The sequence below is a fragment of the Triturus cristatus genome, chromosome 4_1 (assembly GCF_964204655.1).
Source record: "Triturus cristatus chromosome 4_1, aTriCri1.1, whole genome shotgun sequence".
NCBI lineage: Eukaryota > Metazoa > Chordata > Amphibia > Caudata > Salamandridae > Triturus > Triturus cristatus.
Genome location: NC_140585.1, coordinates 182830972 through 182847750, shown reverse-complemented (window position 1 = coordinate 182847750; position 16779 = coordinate 182830972). Strand labels below are relative to the sequence as shown.

At 48.0% G+C, this 16779-nt stretch overlaps 1 protein-coding gene across 1 annotated transcript; it reads left to right on the top strand.

The window, feature by feature from the left end:
• The first annotated feature begins 14553 nt into the window (after nucleotides 1-14553).
• On the top strand, nucleotides 14554-15486 carry LOC146853890 (olfactory receptor 8U3-like). Its single transcript, XM_085650436.1, has one exon. The coding sequence runs from the start codon at nucleotides 14554-14556 to the stop codon at nucleotides 15484-15486; it is 933 nt and encodes a 310-aa protein (XP_085506562.1).
• The last annotated feature ends 1293 nt before the right edge of the window (nucleotides 15487-16779 follow it).

Here is a 16779-nt window from a genome sequence, read left to right as displayed (position 1 = left end):
CCATGTTACTACTCCTACCTCTCTCTCATTTACAATTTGAACATTCAATTTACCTGACATGGGTCCTTATTCATAATTTGCAGACAGGATACTCTGTCACAGATTTGACAGATAGACCATCCACCGTATTATAAGTGGCATAGGATATAATGCAATTACAATACAGTAGGTGGCTCATATGTCAAGTTTGTGATGGACGATCCTGTCTGCAGAAATTGAAATCAGCCCATTATATAGACTACACAAATGATATAACTTACATTACCATATCTAAACTGAAATGTACATATACACACATAACCAAATACCTATTCTAAGTAAGGGTGGGCAGAATATTCTGTTCTACTTGCAGAATTGGCAGCATTTTTGCAACCCCGCACTACTGTTTTAACAAGGAGTTTCAGCCAAATTTGGCCAATAACCATGTGCCAAGAATAAGAATATTTTCTCGCATGCAGTTCCAGAACAGTAAGTTGGTGAGTGTGAGTGACATCCGGCATCCCTTAGAGTGAGGAGGACATCCAGTGAGACTTTTCTAATCCAGGCGATTGCGGGTGGTTTTGACCATTTGCACTCAGAAGGCTGCCGATTGAGTAGAAAATCTGCTCGGGTGGCAGCAAAATCAACCTAAGTAGCTGCTCCACTGGCACATCACATGGTGCCATTTGTGCTGATTTTTCAGTGCGGAACATTCTACTGGCGCTAAATCACAGCGCAAGCAGCGTGACGTGACAATTTGTGCCCACTTGGAAAGGTGTGGAGCCGCAGTCAGAGTGGCTGACTCCATAGCACTGGACTCATAGTTCAAGCCCCAGCGCAAACGGTAGCTCAGCTCAGCATCATGTGATTCCAGGCAATAGCTCGCTTAATCTCCCCAACGATTCCCAGCACCTTGAAACCTTAAGAGGGGATAAGTGAATGCTTCACAAATATGGATGGATGGAGTGGAAATCTATGGAATCGCATGGCGTGTGTATGCGATTCCAAGGAATTCTGTAGAGTCAAACTCAGCAAGTTTCGCCTATTCACATATTACACAGATAGGCACCATGACAAGAGAAGAGCAAGGCACAAAATGCAGAGCATGTACATGAGAAGCTGCACAGGCAAGGCCAAAACAGCAGTGGCTAGGGCAGAGTGCCGAGCATGTCCATGAGAAGCTGCACAAGCAGGGGGCAAAACACAAGGCCAGTGGCCAGTCCAAGGTGCAGAGTGAGTCCATGAGAAGCTGCAAAGGCAGGGGGCACACAGCAAGGCCAGGGGCCTGTCCAAGGTGCAGAGTGAGTCCAAGAGAAGCTGCACAGGCAGAGTGCACACAACAATGAATGACAAGGCCAGTGGGCAGGACAAAGTGTAGAGTGAGTCCATGAGAAGCTTCACAGGCAAGGGCAAAACAGCAAGTCCAGTGGCCAGTTCAGGGTACAGAGTATGTCCATGAGAAGCTGCATGGGGTACACAGCAAGGCCAGTGGCCAGTCCAAGGCGCAGAGTGAGTCCATGAGAAGCTGCACAGGCCGGGGGCACTCAACAAGGCCAGTGGCCAGTCCAAGGTGCAGAGTGAGTCCATGAGAAGCTGCACAGGCAGGGGGCACACAACAATGAATGACAAGGCCAGTGGGCAGGACAAAGTGTAGAGTGAGTCCATGAGAAGCTTCACAGGCAAGGGCAAAACAGCAAGTCCAGTGGCCAGTTCAGGGTACAGAGTATGTCCATGAGGAGCTGCACAGGCTAGGGCAAGACAGCAAGTCCAGTGGCCAGGGTAGAGTGCAGAGTATGTCCATGAGAAGCTGCACAGGGAATGTGTGCGACTGTACCTTTCCATAGTCAGCAACACAGTCAGGGGGTAACAATGTGCAGTACAAGCCCACCTGTGTGAGAGACAGGTGTGTGAAGGTGACTAACACTCATACTTGGCTGTCAGGCGGACTGGGAGCTGGCTGTGTCTCAGGGACTGTCAGGGCACTTTACCGGGGAGAGAGCGGAACAGCTGAGGTAGAGCTATCAGTGGCTTGGCAAGCCGGAGGGCTCCTTGAACCAGGTGGTGTAATGGCACGTGGAGGTGGAGTCATGCAGACGGGCAACACGGTGTGGCTGGGAGATTGTAGAGGGGTGCCTTTCCACTTCTTGGGGATTCTAAATGGCTTGCCTGACTGTGGATCAATGGGAAGTGGTGTGGGCACAACTGGCACACTCACCACCAAAGCTGCATCAGGGCCATGCGCCGGTGGTGGGTGAATCTGCCTTGGAGCCCTTCCTAGGTGTACCCTTGGCATGCACCACCTCCTTGGTGGGCACAGACACTGTATGCTTCTCTTTGCGCGATGCTTTAGGGGCAGGAGAGTCCATGGATGGGGATGCCTCCGAAGCATGTGTGCCTGAGGTCTGCTGCTTTGCTTTTCATCCACTGGTGTCGCCTAACGGGCTTTTCTCTCTGCGATCAGGGCTGGCTTTGATCTTCTGTGGGGATGGTCTCTGCAGCAGGGACCGCTTGGGTTGCTGTTCCTGTGTGCTTCGTGTGCTGTATCGTGACTTTGGTGTATGTGGACCGTGGTCACTATCGTCAGACGTGGCCACTGCCAAGGGGGTCGACAAAGGGACCGGAGCTGGACTGTGAGTATGTGCCTGTTGAAGGGCAGACGTCACTGTTGATGACAAAGCCTAGACTGTCCAGTGCAGCCCACCCACGTCTGAATGTATTCCCTCCATGAAAGCAACCACCTGGGCCAATTTCTTGTCGTGGTCAATGAAGGCATTGAGGAGAGCTGTCGGGCCTACACACAGCTGGTGCAAAAGGTCCACAGACTCAGCACTGATGGCAGCAGGGGGGGACAGGGGCAGCGGTGCCAGGGGTGAAGGACATTCTTCCCCTCTTACTGAGGCAGACACAGGCAGCACCAGTTGAAGTGACTGGGAGGGTGGGCACTGGCCACTGTGTGGTGGAATACAATGCAGAGTCCCCGTTCCCTGTGCTCTCCAACATGGATGCATCCCCACTGGCATCAGATGATGTGGTGCTTTGCGTCTCAGACTAGGATTCCTCCAGCAGACTCCTGTCCCCCTCTGAGGTGCTGGTGACATCTGTGTCACTGGGCTCCTGTGCAGCTGTTGTGCTATTTTCACCCCCACTGGTGTCTGTCTCCTGTCCCTCCGTAACCAAAGGAGATGCTGCATGAGAGAGAGAGATGTAGGGTCAGGTCAGTGACAGCAACAGAACAAACATATGCAAGCAATGTATTACAAAATATGACCAAATCTGCATGTTGCACACCACCCTGTGCAATCACATCGTGCCAACTCACTATATAGACTCAAGCAGTGCATGGAAACTGGAAACTCAGGCATGAGTGAGCCATGTGATGTTCACACAGCACAACACCCTGCTTGTGGCTCTGTTCAACCAGACACACAACACTTAGGGACATGACTACTTGTTTCCAATGATAGATCTGGATGGAACAGGAGGGGACAACACAGACTCAGACTACAACATGACAGTCCACAATGGACATTAGCCCATGCCACCCACCATGTTGTACTTTGTGGACAATAGAATGGTGCACATTGTTGTCAGATGTGTAGGCCTCCCCAATCTGGGTGCATGCAATGGACGCATTGATGAAGGCACAGTCAGATCGGGCACACTGCCGTTCCCTCCCATGGGATTCCCAAGACTACCCCAATGCAGAAGAAACCTGAAGAGCACAACTCAGAATGTAATGTGAATGCACAGCATGCAAATCACCATTGTAAGTACAGGTAGGGCAAATGCATGCCACCGGCACCCAGCCCAGCAGCCACTTACATGCCACAGCATCACACTACCAACATCACATTGGCCAGCGCTGGAACAGGCTCTGCACACATGTAGCTACTCCCAGCCTAAAGTCACCCTCCCCAAATGCTCACCCCTGGTTTTCTGCTGATGCTCCTTCAAACGTGCATCCAGCTCAGGCTGTGTCACTGCCAAGATGTGGCCCATTAGTGGTGTCATGCTACGCCATGCCAAACGCCCAGTGCAAGGCAGCAGCCCCAAGGTAATCTCCGCCACATTCTTTGCCAGCCAGCTGATGTCATCCCACCTCTTGTGGCAGTGGGTGCGCCGTCAGTTTGAGACCCCCAGAGCTCGAACCTTCGCTGCAATGGCCCTCCACAGGGCCTTACGCTGGTGTACCTTGAGCTACAGGCATAGGAGACAAGAGGGGGAAATGATCAGTGACACAGTGATATGTACCGACATCTATCAGTATAGCAGCAAGATAGAGACTCATCACAAATCCAACGAAATGTCGATCAGAGACTATAATACATCTCACACGGTACATCTGCATGGAAAAGCAGATGTGAATGCAATGTGAGGGGCAACACAGTCCCTGCACATCTCACACACATGCAGGATGCCAGCACTGGAACCCCTATGTAGCCTGCCCCCATCTCCAGTCCATTGTTGGGTTGAGCAACACATGCATCACATATCAACCTGTGTTTGGGGGTGACCCACTGTGTCCAAGACTGCGCAGCCCCAATGTCCCTGCACTGTGAATAGATAACTGTGTCATGGATGTCACATTGAGGGACATGATCTCACAACTACAAAATGCCCTTCACAAGGGCGGTTGTGTGCAATCTACAGTGCTGAGATGGCCCATAGCTGGAGTGCAATGTGAAAAGACTGATGTCCTACTCTGTAAGTGAAGTGATGTGTCCTTGTCTTTGTAGACGGGTACTGTGCTGCCCAGCTGGGATCACACTGAGATGGACTACAGGGGCACACACAGCCATCCAGCCAAGCAATCACTGTCCTGACTACAGCATGAACAACCTTCCGTGTCACTGTATGGTTGACAACACAACATAGGTCACTCATACATACATGTGCAGGGAGGCATACCTGTGGCATTGGGTACACACACCCTCTCCCTGGAGACAGCATGTCAGGCAGTGCATGACACTACCCCACACTCCCAGGCACATACTGCATCAGTCCAACTACATGTGTGCCCCCCTGGCTAACCCCCCACTGTTGATGAATTACCACGACATTTGGGCACCATATAGCCTTGGGTTCTGTGTGAGCACCTCGTCCACCAGGACCTCCACTTCCTCACTCGTGAAGGGACTGGCATGGATCTTCTCTGTCCTTGCCATCACTGTGGACATGAGAAAACAGTCTCGGAATTAGGTATATAGGGGTCTCAGGCAGCAGTCCCTGGAGGCAGCAGCAGGAGAGGGGTATCAGGCAGCAGTGGGTGAGGGGTCTCAGGCAGCAGTCCCTGGAGGCAGCAGCAGGTGAGGGGTCTCAGGCAACAGTCCCTGGAGGCAGCAGCAAGTGAGGGGTCTCAGGCAGCAGGCTCTGAGAGCAAAGGAGATGTGAGGCTCACTTCCACACATATATAGCCCCCTGGGGTTGTTTCAAAGGTGCCAAGCTGCCGCAATTGGTGATCCAGGTCTGCCTCTTTCAAATGGATCCAATGACAGCCCCCGTGGTGGCGGAGCACGCCTACCGCGATTTTTAAAATTGCATCATGCCACAGCTATCGACCTCTATCGAGCCTCCCATTGGCTCTAGGGCAAGCTCCATGGTAGTGACACACAGCAGGGGCCCGGTGTGCGCTAGCGCATCTTTCAAATGCATCCAACAACCGCCTCCGTGGTGGCGGAGCACGCCTACGGCGATTTTTAAAATTGCATCATGCCACCGCCATCGTGCTTCCCATTGGTTCTAGGGCAAGCTCCATGGTGGTGAAACATCGCAGGGGCCCGCTGTGTGCTACTGCAAGCATGCCAATTGCCATCTCCCCATGTCTCCATGCCTATCACTACCGCACATGTGTGAATAGGGGTGCTGGTGACACACCACTGGGTCCAGGCAGTAGCGACCGTGATATGGGTGCCATACAGAGACACGAGGCACCGCCATTCAGGCGGCGGAGCATGGCAACTGCCATTTCCACATGTCTCCGTGCCTATCACTACTGCACATGTGTGAATGGGGGTGCTGGTGACACACTGCCAGGGCCAGGCAGTAGCTGCCGTGATATGGGTGCCATACATTGACATGAGTCACTGCCATTCAGGCGGTGGAGCATGCCAATCGCCATTTCCACATGTCTCCATGCCTATCTCTACCGCACATGTGTGAATTGGGTGCTGGTGACACACCGCCAGGGCCAGGCGGTAGCTACTGCGATTTGGGTGCCATTCAATCGCAATGGCCATCTGGCAAACATCAACAGTGCACAGTGCCCACATGGTCAATGGCACATCATTGTGCATACGATGCCAATGTTCCATTTACTTCACTGATGGCTACACATGCCATCTTTGTGTGTGTGATTTTGTAGATCGGCCTGTACTCACTCACATGTCACTTATGGATTCAATGGTTGGGTAGGCAGGACAGTGTTGTTCTGGACTCTGCAATGTGAAAACATGCCAATGTGTTGAGGTGCAATGACAATGACAGCAATGCTCGACTCAATGAATGATGATCTATTTTACATTGCCTCTCATGTCTGCTCATGCACACATTCGTCATTCCCATGACGACTGTGGTCATTGTGTGGTGGAAGTGTTCCAAGTTGTAATGACGCATTAAGGTGTGACAGGTACAGCAGCTAGGTAGGAGGCAGTGGGTTTGATTTGTTGCACATATGCTGGATGCTATTCTCCCAGACGTGCCCATGTCAAATGTGGCCATCTCCCTATGTGCATTCACATTGACCAAGGTGGTGTTTGATGTACTTGTCTTGTGTAAGTTGACAGGTGCGCCCTTTGTGTAGCTGAAGGTGTCCCTACATGTAAGATGGTCTGTTAGTCAATATTGATGTCAGTCATTGTTGTTGTTGTGTCATCCAGAACGTGATATGTTGTGCACATCTCTTGATGTATTGCACTGATATTTGTCCACTATCATCTCAAATAGGAGGAGGCCAAATTTGATTTGTCACTTGACGGTGCTGGAGGGCATGGTGGATGTTGCGATCATGTGGAAATGCCGCCTGGATAGAGCCACCCTGAAAACCCTTTGTGATCTGTTGGAGCCCCACCTGCAGGTTCGCCGGACATATCAAACAGCTTTCACCCCTACTTATAAGGTGATGGCTACCCTGAATTTTTTTGCCACTGGATTGTTCCAAGAGACAGTGGCCAGCACCGTTGGGATGTCACAACTGATGTTCAGCATGATGCTGCATGATGTACTTTCTGACATGAAGATATACAAGGACAGATACATCCATTTCCCCAGGGGTGCTGAATTGCCAGCTGTGAAGGGAGACTTCAATCCCCTTGGACACATCCTCAATGTTGTTGGTGCCATTGATTGCACCCATGTCGGGCTTGTGCCACCACAGACGATTGAGCACATTTACAGGAATCTCAAGCATTACCACTCCATAAATGTGTAGGTGGTGTGCCTGACAGATATGATCATCTCCCACGTGTGTGCCAAATTCCCAGGCTCGGCCCATGACTCCTACATCCTGCGGAACAGCATTGTGCCCCAGCTGATGGCTAATCTGCTTCCCGAGCGTGCATGGATTGTGGGTGAGTATGCCTAGTCATATGGCGTGCTGGGTGTGTGATCTGCTGTCCTCAGCCTCAGCGACATTGCAATGTCTATTTGTGTTTGTCATACCTAGGTGACTCTGCATATCCCAACCATCCCTGGTTGCTGAGCCCACTGAGGAATCCCAGGACCCCAGCTGACATCTGCTACAATGAGGCATATGGGAGGACACGTTGTGTGGTGGAGCGTACTTTTGGTCTGCTCAAGTCACGTTTCTGCTTCCTGGACAAGACCGGAGGTGCACTGGCATACTCGCCCAGGAAGGTGTGTCAGATTGTAGTGGCATGCTCAACAACCTACCCATTCACAAGGAGATTTCCCTGCAAACCAACCCGTGTCCAGTGATGAGGACAGTGGAGAGGAGGAAGGTGTTGATCTGCGTGAACAGCTCATCACACGATCCTTCACTTGAAGGTGGGTGACAATGTGCATCATACCCACTGTCTGCTGATATTGCTGTTGTCGTGAAGGGGCATGTGAGAATTGTAACAGCAGCTAGTTGTAGACTCAGCGGTGGTTGGCAATGATTCTGGGACAGGTCATATGGGAACATCTACAGGATGTGTATGTTGACACTTGTTGCCCATTGTGATGTGTGTATGTTGGGTTATCCTGATGGTAGGGGTCGTGTGATGTCTGTGATGCCACACCTAGACCAGTGAGAGTAGTTCTGTTGTGTTTCCCTAGGTGCATTCAACTTCTCCCTGCCTACATGCAGCCCTTGCTCCTGGTACATTGTGATTATGTTGAAAACAGTACATCCTGCAATAAAGACGCAGCCGACACGACAACATGTGTTTGAGGATATTTTATTTGCAATGGTGAGATGCGAGGGGGGTATACATTTCCATGGGGGGGTGGAGCAGTGAGTTGACAGTTGTGGTAGATGAGATAATCGAGCAGTCACCACATTGATGTGGTGACCCAGTCCAACAGACAGATGCCATTCACAAGGCATTGTGGGGAAGGACAGTCCAAAAAGTCAATGCAGTGGTGGAGAGGGTTGCCATCATGGCTGGCTGGCTCTGTGCCTCCAGATACTCCCCAGGTATTCTTAGGAGAGCCCCTTTGTCGTTTGGCAGGGGGGGCCTGCTGCAGGGCCAGTGGGGTCTGAGAACTCACCCCTTTCTGTGGGCGCCGGGGAGGATGGTGAACTGTCATCTTCCGGCCCACCAGAGGGAGGTGGAGGTGTTGTTTTGTGGAGCAGGCCTGTCCCTCAGTACCGCCACTTGCTGGCCCAAGAGGTCCATGATTTGTCCCATGCGGGTGTCGATGAACCTCATCAGCAGGATGAGCTTGTGCAACAGTTCGTCCCTGGGCCTGTTCGTATGTGCCAAGGACTCGGTGATGTGTTCCAGAGATTGGGACCCAGCCTCCTGGGGTCTGTTGGTGACCCTGCCCCTCCCACCTGCCCTGCTGCCATGGACCTGTTGCCTCACCACTGTGGGTGCCAGCATCCTCTCCCTGCCCTTTTCCGTCGGTGGTGTGTGCTGGTCGTCCTCTGGGAAAGGGAGGGTATTGCAGGCAGCACTGGTGGTGGTGGTGGTGGTATTGGTGTTGGCCACACAGGCCATGACAGCAGGGGTCTGCTATGAAGTTGTTGTTGCTGCAGGTGTAGTGGAGGGGACGATGGGTCCTGGGACCTGTTGCTTCCTGGCACATCAGATGGGCCGGCTTCGAGCTCATCGCCCATGGAATCCTGGGAGTCATCATCCAAGAGTCCATGTACCGGCGGAGACTGGCTCTGCAGGTTGCTGGTGTTGTCCTCTGCAGTGAGTTCTTGGTCACTTGTGGGTCAGATGGGAAATGGTTATTGTAGTGCACCCGGCAAGCTTTGTGTTAGCTGTGTGTCATTCACTTTTTGTACACTGCACAATTGACAGATCATCACATTGTTTACTATGTGCGCTACTGTGCTTCCCGACATGATGCTGTGGTACATGCATTACTTGTCCATGGTGTAAGGTGTCAAGGCATACCATGCGACCCATGCAAAATTAATGATTACAGGGATGTGTTGCCATCTAGGGCCTGGCACAACATGTTTTTAATTGAGGACTTGTTGATTTGTCTGACCTGGCAGGCGTCACATCTGGCCATGGACTGGCCATTGTGATCTCCTGCATATCTTTGTCCTGTCATGTGCATATCTTGATTTGTACCACAACACATGCTTTCGTATTTTTCGAATGGTCCTTGTTGCACTTGCCCCATGGTGATGCACATGTGAATGGGTGCTGTGCATGACTGTGCCCTGACTTTCTTTTACTTGTGCATTGGTGTGTCACACTTTAGTAGCTGTGACAGTTTCCTTAGCTTACCTGTGTGCACCATGTGCTTGGCAATGGGTAGGTGTGCTTCTTTGTGCAATGAGAGGGCTGGTGTTGTCATATGGCACCATTTAATTTGTGACGAATGGGTGGGTGCACGTACTGGCTACTTACCTGTAATGTGCCCACATTTGGGTTTGTTATGTCACACGTGTGTGTGCGTGGTGGCAGCTTACATACTGCTCAGTGGGGTCACAGGACAGAATCATATGTCTACCTACCTGTAAGTTTGTTTGGTGTACTGCAATGGCTGACACATGCTTCTGGGTGGGGTGGGAGGAAGGCTCCATCCGACTGAGGTGTGGGCCAGGGGGCATGGTGGGAGCTGTAGTGCAGGCCTCCCACCCCCAAACACCCTCATTGTGAAGGTGGCTACCTACATGTAAGTTTGTTTGGTTTACTGCAATGGCTTCCAACTGCTTCTGGGTGGGGTGGGGGGAGGGCTCCATCTTGCTGAGGTGGGGGGCAGGGTGCATGGTGGGAGTGATAGTGCAGGCATCCCATCACCCAAACACCGTCATTGTGAAGATGGCTACCTACCTGTAAGTTTGTTTGGTGTACTGCAATGGCTTCCAACTGCTTCTGGGTGGGGTGGGGGAGGGCTCCATCCTGCTGAGGTAGGGGGCAGGGAGCATGGTGGGAATGGTAGTGCAGGCCTCCCACCCACAAACACCCTCATTGTGAAGATGGCTACCTACCTGTAAGTTTGTTTAGTGTACTGTAATGGCTTCCAACTGCTTCTGGGTGGGTTGGTTGGAGGGCTCCATCATGATGAGGTGTGGGCCAGGGGGCATGGTGGTAGTGGTAGTACAGGCCTCCCACCCCAAACACCCTCATTGTGAAGATGGTTACCTACCTGTAAGTTTGTTTGATGTACTGCAATGGCTTCCGACTGCTTCTGGGTGGGGTGGAAGGAGGGCTCCATCCTGCTAAGGTGGGGGCCAGTGGGCATGGTGGGAGTGGTAGTGCAGGCCTCCCATCCCCAAACACCCTCAATGTGAAGATGGCTACCTACCTGTAAGTTTGTTTGGTGTACTGCAATGGCTTCCAACAGCCTCTGGGTGGGGTGGGGGGAGGGCTCCTTCCTGCTGAGGTGGGGGGCAGGGGGCATGGTGGGAGTGGTAGTGCAGGCCACCCAACCCCAAACACCCTCATTGTGAAGATGGCTACCTACCTGTAAGTTTGATGAGGGTAATGTAATGGCTGACACATGCTTCTGGGTGGGGTGGGGGGAGGGCTCTATCTTGCTGATGCTGTGGGACAAGGGGGTCTGGTGGAGTTGCAGTGCTGACTGCCTGTACACATGCCCCCATGGTAATGTTGGTAGCTATGTTTGGGGTGAATAGGAGTGGGTGAATGTTGGATCTGTGAGACATGTTTTTGTGAGTGTGTGGTGCAGATGGATGGAATTTGTCCTAAGTGGTGTAGCTTTGTAGTTGTGCGGGAGAGCAGAGTGGTGGTAGTCATTTGTTTGTACTTACCTGCCTCCACTCCCCCGGCTACTCCTGTGAGACTCTCTGGATGCAGTATGGCAAGCACCTTCTCCTCCCATGGTGTGAATCGTTTTTGTGGAATGGGAGGGCTGCCACCAGTCCTCTGGTCCAGCTCACGGTTCTTGCTCCTCCTCTCCTTGATCACCCTCTTCAGACTGCTTCATGATCTCCTTTTTTGATCTTGGGGTGGTCCCTACTGCATTGACCCTTTGCACTAACCTTGCCCACATTTGTGTCCTTGTGGCTAATGGTGTCTGTTGGACCAGGCTACCAAAAAGCTGTGGTTCCACTCTGACAATCTCATCTACCATGACTGTCAACTCACTCTCTGTGAATTTGGGCATGTTCTGTGTGGCCAAGATGAGGGTGTGCAAAGTGGTTGTTGGTGCAGGAGTGTGAGTGGTGGGTGTGGTTGTGATGTATATGGTATGGTTTGTGCAGGGGGGTTAGTTATGCAGGTGTGGAAGTGGTGGTGGTGTGTGTGTGGTGTGGCTAGTGATGTTGTGTCCTTTGTCTCTCCTATCAGCTGGGGTGTGTCTCCCTTCTCTCATGGAGTATTGCAAAGGATTGTAGTCAGGGAAGGGGCTAGTCTTATTCTCAGCTATGTGGGTGTATCCAATTGGGGTATTGCTGTCAGGTGTGTTGTTCTGGGATTTGTATGTTTCTTTTTGCCATGTGGTTGTGTCAGTGGGGGTGTTTGGGGGGCATGGCTAGTTTGCTGTGGTCACTTTTTGGCCTTATTGTGGGTTTTTTGCTTCGTCCGCCATATTTTTTACAGATCGTTCGCAGCGGTGGCTGTGCTTCAGCTCTTCCGCTGGCTCTCCCATTCATCCCATTGTGCGACCGCGGCGGTCGGAGACAGTGGTACGTACTGCGGGACCGTCAGGGATATCCTAATTTCCCATGCGGTGTCTCTGCTATACTTGCGGTGGGTTGGTGTTTTTCCGCTGCGAATCCGACCGCCGTGGACGGATTTTGGCCATCTCCGCCCGCTACGGGCATTTTTTCTTGGCCCCGTTCCGCTGCGGACAGTGTTTTTTAGCGGTTGTTCCTAATTTGGCCGCCGGTTTTTCCATGGTGCTGTCGGGCTGTTGTTTTCTGCTTCCATGGCAGTCGGGGTGCTTTTCTGACCGCCATCTTAATGCGCCCCAAAGTGTTAACTATGCTCTCAGTGCCAAATGTTTGTGGTAGGAGAAATTCCTTCAGAAATCCTGCTAAGTTGTGTTTGTCTATATATTAGAGATATCCCTTTTTAAACAGATGTGTCAATTTCTAATTCAGCAATGCTGAAATTTTGGAGAAAGCTGACTTGAAAAGTTATGCTACACAAGCTCAATGGTAAAGGCGACTATTGATTTGTTGCTAACAGCTCTGTGGATATTAGACCTCCTAGCCTCACAGAGGTATAGTAGATGTTCTCAATGCTACTGGTCAGTGCAGGTTCAGTTCTTCAGTGCTTCAGTTTTTATATGTTCAAATGTTGCCTTTGTTTGTTTGTGGCCTTGTTGATCCATTTGGCAAGGTGGACCTTTTTTACACAATGCTACCATTTAGTATCTCTTTGTTTGACTATTTCAGCTTACCTTTTGCTTCAAATTAATAACTGTGCTAGTTGTATTCTAGGTTCCAGCATTTTTTTCATTTTAGCCCACTTGTTAGTTGATTTAATGTTAAATATTTGATTTCTGAGCCACGAGGGAGCCATCTTATTAAGAGTGTGTGATATTTTGTCATGGACAATAGTGCTCAGCGATCAGAGACAGATTTGAACAGAAAATAGTACCGGATGCCAAAATAAAAGTGGCCCCCCAATATTGAATCAGATAGCTAAAAATGTGGCCCATGTTTGACACACTGCATAAGTATTTTTCAAGGTAAGGGAGACTGCATGGATGTTTAGCTTGCTGCAGGCAATGTTTGTTTTAGTATCAGGTGAATAAACATAAAAAATGTCCCAAGCCAACCTTAAAACAGTCCAATAACAGCCACAAAACTGGCCCACATTCTGAACTATCAGCAACCCATCGGGATCTGCCTGATTGCCCCTAAGCCAGTCCGTCCCTATCAGAGAGTCACGATCACAGAAGACTCTGGAATTTAGGTCTGCTGCTATAGAAAGAATGTGGCTCAGTCTTGAGCTTTTCCTTTTCAATTGTCTAAAAAGGAGGAATATGAGGCCCAACTGATGCCATAGTTTTTTTTCAGAAGAAGGGAGATTAAATAATGGTCAATCATGATTACAGCTACATGGGTAGTGAGTTTGTTTCTATGTTATGGACAGAAAGTTCATGGAATACAGTTTACATACCTACATAGCTATAGTTTTTACAGGAACTAAATATTGAACATAGCATGAACATAGAATGAACAAGCTAAGTCATTCCTTTTTTTGGCACAACAACAAAACCCACTGAGATCTTTGAGTAGTTTTCACACAATGTCCTCAGTTATCACTAGAGAATCAACAATCTACTGATAAAAAGTATTGCCAAAGTCCTACTTGTTTTTGAATGATTAGACTGGTTCTAAATGTAAAATATTTCTAGATCAGCAGTTTTTTGTATACCTCCATTAAACATGTCATATTATATTTTTCCAACTAGGGCTGTTTGATATCACACTCAAAGTTGTCTGTGATAGGAGTTTTTCCCACATCCAGACTTCTAGACTTTAGAAGTAGAATATAGAGCATTAGCAAAATTACATGGTCCATTCCAGGAAACATATCATTCTAATTGTTTTGCACCCAAACCCGTGGGTGCCGTCTAAAAACTATTTGCAGTTTAATGACTGTCCTTTTACTGGTGAGGCTTGAAGAAGGAATAAAGGGTCTGATTTAGAGTTGGCAAGCATGTGCTCTGTAAAAAATGTGAAAGGTATTCTGACCTTATTACAAGTGCATCGTATCCTAATACACTGGACAGAGAACCCATTTCCTAAACTCAGTTCATAATTACCTGTTCATGTTGAATGCTAATATCATGCATACTAATTTCACAGTCCTGAAAACATCCTGCCTTCTGTTGAATACTAGCCATGTAGTTATATGCCTATATTCCATGTAATTGCATATTCTCTTCTTGCATAAAAGTAATTGAAATGCCACTTCTCATTTCTATCTCTGATTCTCTATTCTTTCCTGAAAGGTTCCTTTTCCTGGACTAATGCCAACAGGAAACTGGTCCCGGGTAACAGAGTTCATTTTCTTAGGACTTACAGATGATCCAGTGTTGCAGGTTCCACTCCTCATGTTCTTCCTCATGGTCTATATAATTACTATTTTTGGAAATATTGGGATCATAACATTGATCTGTCTGAATTGTCAACTTCATACACCTATGTACTTCCTGCTGTGTAATATGTCCTGTATAGACATCTGTTATTCCTCAGCTACAACGCCCAAAATGCTTGTCAACTTTGTAGTAGAGAAGAATACAATTTCGATTCCAGGGTGTGTAATTCAGATGTTTATATCATTTGCCTTGGGAGGTACAGAGGTGTTCCTCCTTGCCGTAATGGCCTATGATCGGTATACAGCTATCTGTAATCCATTGCTGTATTTTGTCATCATGAACCGTAGAACCTGCATTCTACTCATGATTTTTTCATATTTTTTTTGCTCGTTTTATGCACTGACACACACTGTTTTCACATTCAGTTTGCCCTACTGTGCATCAAATGAGATCACCCATTTCTGTTGTGACATTCCTCCCATCTTGAAGATTGCCTGCTCTGACACTACCTTAAATGAGGCTGTGCTGGTTATAGTGGCCGGTAGCATCATTATTATATGCCTCACCATTATCCTGGTATCTTACACGTACATTGTGTCTACGATTCTAAAGATAAGTTCATCTCAAGGGAGATGGAGGGCCTTCAGCACTTGTTCCTCACATTTTATATGTGTCACCTTATTTTTTGGCACACTTGTCTTCATGTACATTAAGCCCAGCTCAAGTCACTCAATGGCCCATGACAGAGTGGCATCCGTTTTCTATGCATTGATAATACCAATGTTGAACCCCCTAATTTACAGCCTCAGGAACCAGGAGGTCAAAGGGGCATTTAGAAAAACTGTCAGTAGTATCTGCATATAGGACATACCAAGCTTGTGTTGTTCCATGTCTAAAATAATTGATTTTCATTTCCTGAAAGCAGTCTATAGACTACCTAAACAAAAAGAGTTTGGATGTTATTTAGATTTTGACAGACAGGGCAACCATCAAAAATGTGATAGCTGTCCCGTCTGCTAAGAAAAAAGTGCATTTTAGTCAAGGGAGTACAGGTTATCCAGAACAGTTTGATGGAATCCCCTTTCTGTTAAACTATAAATATGTAACTATGTTGTTTATATTTCACTACTCTACCAAGACCCCTTCACAGTGACCTACTAAGACCAACAAATACTGAGGCATACCCCTAGTTTAATACGGTGGAATACCATTATTCAAACATTCTTATCTCACTCTAATTGGTGTACCTTTTGTTTCTTTGGTCCAACATACTTTATTATGTACTATTATGTAATTATCTGCTATAACATAATTTTAAAGATTGGTTTTAATTTTAATCTATTTTACATACATTAATTACTATGTGTTATCACTTTTGTTTATTTCATGATTTTTTAACTAGGTATGTAGGTTATTATAAATTATTATAACAATAATTGAGTGCCTCTTAAAGGCAATGTTAAATGTTTGAGCCTATAATAAGTTACTCTCATTAAGGGGCTGATCAGTAAACCATTCTCCTCATGAGTATGTGTGACTAATTGCCAAAATGCTGTTAAACCTGAGTTAGTAATAAATCAGTGTTACTAGCAAAAATTATATAAGTATCAGGCTGTTAGTGAAATCTTCATATTTATTTTTGCTAAATATTACTTCTATTTTCTTTTATTCACAAATTAGCATTTTTTTAATTTTCTCTCTGCTCTCTGTCACGCTGAAGGTATGCTACAGTAATGTTGTTTCATCATAAATGATATCCCAAAGTAAATACCTGTCTCATAAATTTAGATTGAAATATTGGAGTATCTTCATGAAATGCATCAGTATGTCCATCATTGAGGTTTTTCAGTGAGTTAGTCTTTTGAAATGTACGTGGATTGTGGCTTTTAAATCACAGGGGGCAGTTGGAACACACACTTCTCAAACATGACACAAATATTTAAATCAATACAATTTAAAATGTTAATGAAGAAGGATTGCTAGATTGTGCCCAGTTGATTGTTGCATGTGCTTTTTATGGACACTCCACCGATCGATATAAAATGCAGTGATCACATTATGTAAGGCAAGAAAATCTAGCACATTTAAAGAATCTATTTTGGATTATACGCATGTTTGTGTTAAATGAGTTTGTCTGTGTATGAGTCGTTATGAATG

What these genes read in the sequence shown, in the direction of transcription:
- LOC146853890 (XM_085650436.1), top strand. Translation starts at nt 14,554, where the DNA reads ATGCCAACAGGAAACTGGTCCCGGGTAACAGAGTTCATTTTCTTAGGA.